The 12,212-nt window shown below is 46.3% G+C and overlaps 1 protein-coding gene across 1 annotated transcript; it reads right to left on the bottom strand.

Annotated features, from left to right (window-relative positions):
- Positions 1-214: 214 nt before the first annotated feature.
- Positions 215-12,200, bottom strand: SDHAF2 (succinate dehydrogenase complex assembly factor 2). The gene is made up of 4 exons (XM_066360894.1): positions 12,069-12,200; positions 7,952-8,175; positions 7,767-7,876; positions 215-766 (listed from the first exon to the last, which is right to left on the bottom strand). Exons 1-4 carry the CDS (start codon positions 12,102-12,104, stop codon positions 636-638), a joined length of 501 nt encoding a protein of 166 aa, XP_066216991.1. The 5' UTR covers positions 12,105-12,200; the 3' UTR covers positions 215-635.
- Between the last annotated feature and the right edge of the window lie 12 nt (positions 12,201-12,212).

Below are 12,212 nucleotides of genomic sequence, written 5' to 3' on the forward strand. Positions count from 1 at the left end.
GCCTCCCGCTGAAGGGCCAGCGGCCACATTAGCTTTCCCACAGCGCCCTCCTGTGGCAGAGGCCAGCCAGGGACCAGACCAGCGGGGCCGCAACGCTGACAAACCGCTTTTTCTTTCTTTTCTTTTAAAAGATGTTTTAAATTAATTAGCCAATTTTCAAAGCAGTTATTGGGCATGTAAAATTTTTAAGTGGAAGGAGTAATAACAAAAATGATTAATGTTTGCAATTTTTCTTTAATCTCTTTTTCTACAGGGAAAATGGATACACATTTATGAAATAACAGAAAATCTGCTTCTTTTTTAAATTCTTGATTTCAGAAAGAAACTAGTGGAAGTAAATTCAGCACTGTTATCTGTAGGTGACTTAATCTTAAAGACGATTTCACACATATCTGGGTGGCTAGAGGAAGCCCTCACACTTCTAAACCACTTCTGAGGCCTAGAGCGGAAAAAGGTGTTAGAATGAGACACGGAGCATTTCCATGTCCTGGGAGAGACGTGGGCCCATCACGTGGGGCAGGCTGGATGGGCCGGGTGAGCTGAGCAGCGAAGGGAAGGCAGGGCGCCCGAGCCGGTACCCGTCCCAAGCAGCGAGGGTCCGTGCACTGAGCCCCACGGCAGGAAGTGTGCGCAGCTCAACGCGGCTTTTCGAAGAGGTATTCGAGATCTGGGGCACGCAGTCTCTGCTCTTTGTTTTTGTTCTTAGCAAATTCCCTCAGCAGTGCCATGACTTCGTTTTCAAATATCTCCGGGGCTGGTTTTGCTTCTGCAAAGGAAGAATGGGCAGAAAGAATTATGTCAATCAGTCAATATTTAGGCAAAAGGCTCTTGAAACTGGAAACTCTGGCCTTGGCCAGAGCCTCGGCAGACACAGACCGTGTCTATTCTGCCTCTAAATACACACAGCAGCCTCTACCTGAAACCGGAGCGGGCAAACAATGGCAGCCGTGTCTGGAACTAGTTTTACTGGGACAGCTGCTCAGCTGGTTCAGATCGTGCACGGCTGCCTGTGCGCCACAGCGGCGGAGGGCAGCGGACACCATATGGCCACAAGACTGAAATGCGTCCTGTCTGGTCTTTTACAAACAAGTGCGCCGACCTCCGGCCTGTCCCACCTCGGCTGTATTATCCTGCTCTGCATTTCGGATTTCAGTTCTTTTCTAGGCATTATGTTTCCCCTTCTGGTCTATAAATTTCCTGGGGCAAAGGTCCTTGGTTCTAAGTGACAGAAATTAGTAACGCAAGTAAACTTCAGCAAAAAGGAATTTATTGGAAGGCTATTAGAGTCCACAACAGCGACATGACCCTGAGGAAGCAGATCTGGACGGACAAAGGACCGAGAGCACAGCCGGGGAGAACGCCAGCCTCGGGCGGGGCGGGAGTCCCGCAGCGTGTGCTACACGCCTGGGGGGGGGCGGGGTCCAGCAGCGTGCTGCTCGCCTGGGGGGGGGGCGGGGTCCGGCAGCGTGTGCTGCTCGCCTGGGGGGGGGGCGGGGTCCGGCAGCGTGTGCTGCTCGCCTGGGGGGGGGGCGGGGTCCGGCAGCGTGTGCTGCTCGCCTGGGGGGGGGCGGGGTCCGGCAGCGTGTGCTGCTCGCCTGGGGGCGGGGGCGGGGCGGGGTCCGGCAGCGTGCTGCTCCCCTCCAGTCCTCTCTCCTCCCTGAGACACTCACGCTTCAAACGACAAGCAAGGCCTCCCACGGGAAAGCCTAGGAAACGTGTTCTAGAACTACCCGCCTGTCAAGACTAAATGCAAGGCTAGGAGGGGAATTCCTCAAAACCAAGTCTGACTCCCCCTTCACTCAGCATGGGGCCTAGCGTCCAGCGGACCAGGCACCTGTTTCTTTGTAATGATCAAAATAAGATCAAGATTCAGCTTCCTCCCTAGGATGCTGGAAGTGGGAAAGAACACTTCTCATTCCAACAACAAAAAGCCAGATAAACTACAAACATCATGAGTGTTCTTGAAGTCATCAGAGAGCTGAGGTCACAGGGCAACCATGTAGAATAAAATCTAAGGACTCCAAGGAGAAACGACATGAGCACTTGCTCACCTGAGACAGAGCACAGGAAGAGACACTGGGCAGGACACAGGCAGAGAAAAAGATTCAGCTACATTTTTTTTTTTTTTTGCAAGGGAGGTTAGGGGGGACAGACGGACAGGAAGGGAGAGAGATGAGAAGCATCAACTGGTAGTTGTGACACTTTGGTTGTTCATTGATTGCTTTCTCATATGTGCCTTGACCAGCTGAGCCAGTGATCCCTTGCTCAAGCCAGCAACCTTGGGCTTTAAGCCAGTGACCTTTGGGCTCAAGCCAGCGACCATGGGGTCATGTCTATGATCCCACGCTCAAGTTGGTGACCACACACTCAAGCCAGTGACCCCGTGCTCAAGCTGGTGTGCCCAGGCTGAAGCTGCAGCCTCAGGGTTTCAAACCTGGGTCCTCAGCGTCCCAGGTTGACATTCAATCCACTGCGCCTCCACCTGGTCAGGCTTGGCCAAAATTTTTAATGAATAAAATTTTTAATGAAAAGCCAAGTATGGAATAGCCACAGACAGGTGAGTTCACACCCACCTACAGGTTCTTCTCAACAAACTTTCACTGAATATGTTCCTGACAAAGAGGGTTCAGAACAGGAGGCTGCAGAAAGCGCTGTCAGCAATCAGGCCAGGAGGAGGGGAGCAGACAACACTGCAAACAGAGTATAAAGCCCAGTCCAGCCCTTTCCTTCTACAGAACAAAAGCCACACGTGGCTGCGAGTGGGACAGCAAATCTTGTATCTTACAGGGCACATCTGAGGACCCATTTGAGCTGGTAGAAGAAAAATCTACCCTCTCCCCTGTGGGGTGGGCAGGGTCACTGAGAAGGCCCACCTCTGAGACCCAGGGCCGCAGGGACTGACGCTGGCCCAGGATCACGGAGAATGCTCTCCCAACCTCCCCTCCCCAAACTGATACGCACCCAGTAAAAAAACCACAAGAATCTACAACTGGGAGATGGTAAAAGCAGGGAGAGAGATTCCCTTCGGGGCACAGAAATACAGGAAGGCTGAAAGCTGAGGGTAAACCAGGAACATGGAGAAACACACTCGGGAGACTCGGCCCCTCCCCAAGCACATGGTAACCTCAGAGGCTGGGGCGCTGAAGGGAAAGAAAGCAGTAACAGAAACAAAGCGCGCTAGCTCCTAACTGCACTGACCTGACCGCCACCCAGCAGCCCAACAGAAGCACGCCCATTTCTAGGCATAAATACTACTCACCTCTGTCTTTACTGTCTTACTCATATGCCTAACATTCAATCAAAAATTATGACACACACACACACACACCATGACGAGGTAAAGCAATCAACAGAAACAGACTAAGGGATGACCCAAGTGTTAGGCTATTAGGAAATTTAAAGTAACTGACTAATATGCTAAAGACTTGAGTAGAAGAAGAAAACAAAATATATGAACAGGTGAGGAATTCTAGCAGAGAGTTAGAAACTGTAAAAGTCCAATGGAAATGCTAAAAACAAAAATAAGCAAAGAAGCAAAATGACCTCAACAGTTCTACTATAAGACCTGACACAGTCAAGGAAAAAATTAGATAAGGCAATAGATATTATCCAACACAAATTACCAAAACTGATTCATAAAGAAAAAAGAGTAAAAAACACAAAACAGAGTCCAAACGCTATGAAATGACAGTCTAACCTAAGTGTAACTGGACCCAACACGCCCAGAGAACCCTAAGCAGGATAAGTACCAAAAACAAGCATCTAGACACATCATATTCAGAATGCTAGACACCAAAGATAAACTGTTGAAAACATTCAGAATGAAAAGATGCAGTGCATAGAAAGGAACAAAGACATGGCGACCTCTTGTCAGAAACTAGGCAAACCACAAACCTGCACATGGTAGCACCAGAGGAATGTGAAGCTGGTGGTACAATGCAGGTAACCAAAGCAACAAACCCAAATCCAGCTCAGTTCCTAACCAGACTGACTCAACCCTTTGTACTACTAGCCTAGCAAAGGAACAAAAAGCGCCCGAGTATCCCTTTAAGGTGCTGAAAGACTGTGAACCTGTAATTCCATACCCAGTGAAAATATCCTTCAAAAATGACAAAAGCTGCCTGACCAGGCGGTGGCGCAGTGGATAGAGCGTCGGACTAGGATGCGGAGGACCCAGGTTTGAGACCCTGAGGTCGCCAGCTTGAGCGCGGGCTCATCTGGTTTGAGCAAAGCTCACCAGCGAGGACCCAAGGTCGCTGGCTCGAGCAAGGGGTTACTCGGTCTGCTGTAGCCCCACAGTCAAGACACATATGAGAAAGCAATCAATGAACAACTAAGGTGTCACAACAAAATACTGATGATTGATGCTTCTCATCTTTCTCCGTTGCTGTCTGTCTGTCCCTATCTATCCCTCTCTCTGACTCTCTGTCTCTGTAAAAAGTAAAAAATAAAAAAGAGACAAAAGCTGAGAGAATTTCTAACAGCAGACCTGAACTACAGGAAATATTAAAGGAAATTCTTCAGGAATATGATACCAGATTAAAAAAATGGATCTACATAAAGAAATGAAGGTCTCATAAGACAAAATGAAGTTAAATATAAAATATAATGTACTTTATACATCACAATGTTATATATTATGTTACCTGTGTATTTACATATGCTGTATATGTTATAATTCATAAAGTATTCTTTTCCTTATTTTAAATTGCTCTAAAGATAACTCTAAGGTAAAACAATACAAAGGTGGTGTAGGCTCACAGCATAAGTAAAAACAGAAATTATGACAACAGCACAAAAGACGGGGAGAAACGGAGTGTGCCATTGTGCCGCTCTTACATTATATATGAAGCAGTATAATATTACTTGAAGGTAGGCTGTGATTAAAGATGCATACTGCAAACCCTAGGGCAATCACTAAAAAAATTATAAAGAGAGGTATAAATAATAAATCACCAGTGGAGTAAAATGAAGTTTAAAATACTCAATTAAAAAACCCCATGGAAACAGGGAGGAAAAGAAACAAAGGATAGATGGAAGAAATAGGAAACAAAAAGATGGCAGATTTTAATGCAATCACATTGATAACTATATGTAAGTGGCTAAAACACACCAAGGAAAAGGTAGAAACTATAAGACTGGACAAAAAATAAAGACTACATATGCTGTCTACAAGAAGCTCAATTTCAAGCAAAAGAACGGTGTGGCAGGCAGACGGCCAGGTGGGCCCAGTGCTTCCCACGCCCCTGGCGTACACGCCTCGTGTAATCCCCAGGACTGCAGACACGATGGTACTCCCTCCCACGATCAGGGTATGTTCCTACAGCACAGGCGGCCGAGCACAGGGAAATCATCCAGGTGGTTTTGACCTCATCACATAAGCTCCACAGAAGCAGAGCTTTCTGCAGCAGGAGACACACAGGGGGAATCAGACACATCTGAAGTGCGAGAAGGACTCCACGTGAGGAAGGATGTCTCCTGCTGAAATGGCCGGGGCCATAGGGCAAAGATCTGAGAGTGGCTTCATCGGGGCTGAAAGAGATCAACAGCTAACACGGCAAGCGGGATCTCAGTGCTACAACTCATTCTGACAGCCTGAAGTTAGTTTCCAGGCAGGAATGAAAAACGGCCGACTCTGATTTCAGACTGTGAGATGTGGGCACAGCTTCTGTCTGATCTAGAGCAATGGGCTAACAAACAGGTGTATAAAGTCACTCAGTTTGTGGTCATTAATTATGTAGCAATAGAAAGCTATGCAGGTGCAAAAACACACATCTTACAAACACTAATCAAAAGAATGCTGGAGTGTTTAAATTACAATCAGACACTTTGGATCAAGGAATATTATCAGCAATAAAGACAGACATTATAAATGCTAAAGGACTCAATTCACCAAGAAGCTATAACAGTCCTAATATTTCTTCATATAATAACAAAGCTTCAAAACATAGGAAGCAAAAAACTGAGAGAACTGAAAGGAGTAATAAAAAATCTACAATTATAGATGGAGATATCAACACCTGCTCTTATTGACAGAACAAGTACAGAGAAAACCTGTCAGAATATAGAAGACGTGAAGCCCTGGCTGGATAGCTCAGTTTGTTAGTGTCTTCCAGATATGCCGAAGTTGTGTGCCTGGTCAGGGCACGTATAAGAATCAACCAAGGAATGCATAAATAAGTGGAACAAGAAATCAATGTTTCTCTCTCTCTGAAATCAAGAAAGGAAAAAATAAAACTATAAAATTCGTAGAACAGAGAAAATCTTTATGACTTTACATTAGGCAAGTTCTCTGACACAGTACCAAAGGCACAATCCGTTATCACATTTTGTCTTGGAACCTACAGAATGGCTTGTTTTATGGTGCGTACTGAGTGGAAACACAGAAAGAGAAGCCCCAGAGTGTGAGAGAAATGGCTGAGATGTCCCCTAATACTCCTCTCTCATTTTTCCTTCGTAATACAATCCCAATTTAGTTGGACACATGGTATAGACTGTTATTATTTCTTCTTTACGGCCAAGTCCGGACATGTGACTACATTGTGGCCAATGGAAAATAAGTGGAAGTACAGTGTCTAATTGCCTGAGAAGGCTCTATGAAGAACGCGGAACTTTTTCCTGGGAAAATATGGGCATGACGGACAGCCTCCACAGCCGTCTGGGATCGGAAGGTAGACGACACGCGCTGAGGGTGAAGGAGTAGCAAATCAAGAGGACTCGACCTGGTGACTTTCAGAACCCCGCTATGGCCTGACCTGTGGTGGCGCAGTGGATAAAAGCATCGACCTGGAAATGCTGAGGTCGCCGGTTTGAAACCCTGGGCTTGCCTGGTCAAGGCGCATATGGGAGTTGATGCTTCCAGCTCCTCCCCCCTTCTCTCTCTCTGTCTCTCCTCTCTCTCTCTCTGTCTCTTCTTCTCCTCTCTAAAATGAATAAAAAAATAAAATAAAATAAAATAAAATAAAAAAAGAAGAACCCCACTATGTTGGCCCGGGGGAGGTGGGGTTTTAAGGAAGTCAAACAAATGTGCCCACATTAAAAAAGAAAAACCCTCTATGTGACTGCCCTGAACTTCTGTTATGAGAAAGGAAAACAGAGCTCGGTGTTGCTTAAGCCATTATTGTTTTGGACTTTTAAAAATTTTATTTATTGATTTTAGGGGGGGGAAGAGGGAAGGAAGAAGAGGGAGGGGAAGGGAAAGGGAGTGAGAGGAAGAGAGAAAAGAGAAAAAAGAAAAAGAGACAGAGAGAGAGAGAGAGAAATATCGATCTGTTTTGTATGTTCCCTGACTGGGGAGCGAACTGGCAACCTTTGCATATCGGGACGACGCTCTAACCAACCGAGCCACCCAGCCAGGGCGGACCCCTCGGACTCACAGCCAGTGCTAACCCTAACTCGACCCAGTGACATTCTGCTCCTCACAAAGGCCGGGCCGGACTGAGGCTACTGAGGGACTCTTGCTGCGCGGTTATCGAGCCGTCTGAATCTACTCCCTTGTCAGCCTCCTTTTTCTCCAACCTTCCTCTGACCCCGTCCAACGTCACTACATTTCCTTTTTGCTTAAGTTACACAGGAGGGGTTTCTATTGTCTGCAAACAAAGAATCCTAACTAATCAAACAAATTTTTGTACACTTTGCAAACATTTGAGAAGTGTTTGAGCGTCTATCTGCACGAGTAAAAGAAAACTGCCTCGGCCACCATTCCAGACTCAGATCAGCCCCAGTCGCCCTGTTTGTCACGTGCTGCTGCTTCTCACGCCCAGTACCTGTAGCCCAGTAGTAAATATCCCAGTCGTTACTGGGCTCGTTAATCAGGCGGTCATACAGGTTCAGCTGATTCTCTGTCATGCGGTGCAGATATTCTTTAGCAAAGAGGCTAAAAAGTGAGAAAGAAAGAAGTTACAGGGCCATTTCCAGTCAAAGAGAAGTGACACCGAGACCGTCCCCCTACCTGAGCAGAATGCAGTTTTCCAACATCCCCCTTTTCCTGCTCTCGTACAGCAGGCGGGCTCTTTTGGTTTCTATGGCTTCGTCAGTTCGCTCCTCCCACGGAGGCAGAGGGATTTCAATCATATCTTTCTGAGAATCTGTCGGGCTGTCACCTCTGTAGAAACGGCTGAATGATGTCATGCTGAGCAAAGGAGACACTAGGTGGTGCCTTGACAGAGCAAGCATCTGAAACAAATAAACCACATTTTTTAACGACATCAAATAACACCACTGTCATCCATTCAATACTTACTAGGTGCTAAATGCATTTGCTCTCATTTACTCCTTAAGAAGTTATTCTGATATGGATCCCACTTTACAGCTTAAGAAGATGAGGCTTGAGAGCTTAAAAAAAACTTACCAAGGCCACCTAAATACAGGGGTGGGCAAAGGAGGCTTCCAGTTGCATTGTAACATTCCTTTGAGTTAATAAAGCTATTGTACGCCTGACCAGGTGGTGGCGCAGTGGATAGAGAATCAGACTGGGACATGGAGGACCCAGAATCAAAACCCTGAGGTCGCTGGCTTGAGCATGGACTCATCCGGCTTGAGTGAGGGCTCACTAGCTTGAGGGCGGGGTCGCTGGCTTGAGTGTGGGATCATAGACATGACCCTATGGTCACTGGCGTGAGCCCAAAGGTTGCTAGCTTGAAGCCTAAAGTCAATGGCTCGAGCCCAGGGTCACTGGCTTAAGCAAGGGGTCACTCGCTTTGCTGTAGCCCCCCCATAAAGGTACATATAGGAAAGTGATCAATGGATAACTAAGGTGCTGTAATGAAGAACGGATGCTTCTCATCTCTCTCCCTTCCTGTCTGTCTGCCCCTATCTGTCTGTCCCTCTACTTCTCTTTGTCTCTGTCACTATATAAATAAATAAAGCTATTGTAACAATCATAACCTGATGTCTCTTTCCATAGAACAGCTGTAAACCTACTTTTGCCCATGTCTGTAGTAAGTGTAGTTGGAATTGAAAACTAGCTCTAATTGCAAACAGGTCTTAACCACTGTCCTTCCGGAAATTCTTCAGCAGAAATATTTCCTCTTTCCTTTGCATTCCCTTATGGTTGGTATGGTTTATATTGTAGTCACCGGACTGTGTTAAATCTGAGCAGACAGTGATGGCATGGACCCTAACCCTTTGAGGGCCCTCAATCTAGAGAAGGGCAAAAACTATCAAGATGCGACGCGAAGGTAACGTTAGCATGACAGCAGAACAGGAAGCCCCACACTCTCCTTCTCCTGCAGACTTCCAACTCCACAACACACGGGCCAGTCACCTTTATGAGAAACCCAGAAACCAGTTAAAGGGTCCTAAACCCCAGGCAAGCACAAAGGCAGCTGCATCACAGCTGGAAGGAAAATTCATGATCATCATTCATCACAGTCCCTCCCCCCGGCTCAGTCCAGTGCAACCGAAGAAGATTCTCAGCTCCTGGTTTCTCCCTGGAGAAGGAGAAGCCTGAAACACGTGTCCGACACGCAGACTTCTCAGGGGGCTGCCCAACCGGCCAGTTTCTGTCCTCTCTGAACGTCAGTGCTGGGAAGGCTGCCAGGTTGGGGGCTGCTGAGAACAAAGGCATTCTAGCACAGTCATTCACCAGGTCCCTATCCCTGGCTCAGCACAGAGCAAGCGTAAGAAAACCTCCAACTCCTGGCTTCTCCCTGGGGAGGTAAGAGTTGGAATGTACGCCTAAAGTTCCAGCTGTCTGGGGAGGTGTCAGGAGAATGGTTTCTGTCTCACCGTCTCAGAGCACTGACAGGACCCAGCATACTCTAGCCGCCGGGGGGGACTCTGAGAACAGAAGAGAGCTGGATGGCTTGCCCATGCTCCAGAGGACCCATGGTACAGCAGACAGAGGACAACACAGCTTGGCAGCTTCTCCCCTGAGAGGGAAAGAAAAGTGGAGCATGCATCCAATATTCCTGCCTTCCAAGGAGCTGCTCAAGAAACTGGTTTTTGTCTTGGCCAACTTGCAGTTTTAGTAGAATCTGCGATACTCTAGAAACCTAGGGGCTACTGAGACCAAGAGAACTAGGAAGCTTGTTGTAGCTCCAGAGAACCTGCAGTACCGTAGACAGACACCAGAGGGAGGAAGAGATTATGAGCTCCTGAAAAAAAGAAGCCTGGCCCTGGCCGGTTGGCTCAGCGGTAGAGCGTTGGCCTGGCGTGCGGGGGACCCGGGTTCGATTCCCGGCCAGGGCACATAGGAGAAGTGCCCATCTGCTTCTCCACCCCTCCCCCTCTCCTTCCTCTCTGTCTCTCTCTTCCCCTCCCGCAGCCAAGGCTCCATTGGAGCAAAGATGGCCCGGGCACTAGGGATGGCTCCTTGGCCTCTGCCCCAGGCGCTAGAGTGGCTCTGGTTGCAACAGAGTGACACCCTGGAGGGGCAGAGCATCGCCCCCTGGTGGGCAGAGCGTCGCCCCTGGTGGGCGTGCCAGGTGGATCCCGGTCGGGCGCATGCCGGAGTCTGTCTGACTGTCTCTCCCCGTTTCCAGCTCAGAAAAATACAAAAAAAAAAAAGTATGTTCATAAACACACAATATAACATGTGGAACTGTGACATCAATAAAATGAAGTAGGAAGAAATAGAAGAATAGAATTTTGTATGAGATTAAAGTTAAATTGTTACCAGTTTAGAATAAATTATAATATTTCTGTGTAAGTCCCACAATAACCACAAAGGAAATACCTATAGCAGATACACAATAAAAAATTAGAAAGGAATCAAAGTATGGTTCTATAAAAAAAAAAATAAAGCAATGAAACACAAAAGATGACTAGAGGAAAAGAGAGACACAGAAGCTACAAGACAAACAGAAAACAATGAACAAAATGGCAACAGCAAATCTTTCTCTACCAGTAATTATTTTAAATATAAATGTAAGTCCCCAACCAAAATACACAGAGTGGCTGAATGGATTAAAAAAAGAAAAAAGAGATCCAACTATACTCTGTTTCAAAAGACTTGCTTTAGACCTAAGGATATACATAGGCTGAGAGTAAAAGGACGAAAATGGTAACCAAAAATGAGCAGAAAGCCCCTACTCATACCAGACAAAACAGACTTTAAGTCAAAAACTGTCATAAGACAAAGTACACTACATAATGATAAAAAAGGTCAATTCACCAGAAAGATAGAAAAATTATAAATATATATGCAATCAACATCAGAGCACTCAATATATGAAGCAAATATTGACAGCATTGAAGAGAGAAATAGCAACACGATAATAGATTTCATTTCATAACTTCCAATAATGAACAGAACCTCCAGACAGAAGAACAATAATGAAACATAGAGGATTAGAACAAGACTTCATTCCCAATTAACCAGACAGACATACGCAGAACATTCCACCCAATAGCAGCAGCAAGACTAAATATTCTTCTCCAGCACGCTGAGAACTTTCTCCAGGACAGATCACATGTTAAGTTACAAAACAAGTCTAAGAATACTGAAATTATATGAGATATTTTCTGACCATAATGGGGTGAAACTAGAAATTAATAGCCGAAGGAAAATTTGAAAATTTACAAATATGCTAAATTAAATAACACACTTAACCAATGATGCAAATGAGTCAAAGAAATCAAAAGGGAAATTGGAAATTATCATGAGACTAAAGACACAGCATACAAAACATTATTAGATGCAGCAAAAAGTAGTACTAAGAGAGAAGTATATAGTGATAAACATCTACAATTAAAAAGAAGACCTTATGATACGATGTGAAATGACATATTAGAGAAGACCTTGGAACAGAAAGACTTAAGAACGGAGATTTGGGGCTCCCAGGGGCGGTCGGGCCAACTCCAAGAGGCAACAGCTGAAATCTGAACTGGGTCTCGCAGGAAGACTAACTGTTCAACTATACTACAAGTACAATACATGCACACAGGAAAGGGGGAAGCGACTTGAATATCCAAATTTTGCAAGATCGACCTCTCCTTCGGTCTGCCCTTGCCCTGGACTATCAGGCTTTTTGGATGCTCCTCGCGGTCTCCAAGACTGCAGAGGAAGACGAGACTCAGTTTCCACTGTGGTCCGCCTAGGACCCTAGACCTTTCAGTCTCCTCACCCGCGTCAGAGCCGGGAACATGACAGCCACCGCCATTTTTCCTGACCTGTACCGGAAACCTGCGGCCCAGCCACTTCCGGGAACTTCCGGATGCCGACCTTACGGAAGATGCGTCCTGAGCCGGAAAACACTTCCCTGCGTATG

Source organism: Saccopteryx leptura, chromosome 1, assembly GCF_036850995.1.
Source record: "Saccopteryx leptura isolate mSacLep1 chromosome 1, mSacLep1_pri_phased_curated, whole genome shotgun sequence".
Classification (NCBI taxonomy): domain Eukaryota; kingdom Metazoa; phylum Chordata; class Mammalia; order Chiroptera; family Emballonuridae; genus Saccopteryx; species Saccopteryx leptura.

Excerpts from the sequence above, each read along its gene's own strand:
- SDHAF2 (XM_066360894.1), bottom strand. The coding sequence starts at position 12,104 with ATGGCGGTGGCTGTCATGTTCCCGGCTCTGACGCGG. Across the intron at positions 8,176-12,068 it reads TGTTCCCGGCTCTGACGCGG|ATGCTTGCTCTGTCAAGGCA; the intron begins GTGAGGAGACTG and ends TATTTGTTTCAG. Across the intron at positions 7,877-7,951 it reads GAAAACTGCATTCTGCTCAG|CCTCTTTGCTAAAGAATATC; the intron begins GTAGGGGGACGG and ends CTCACTTTTTAG.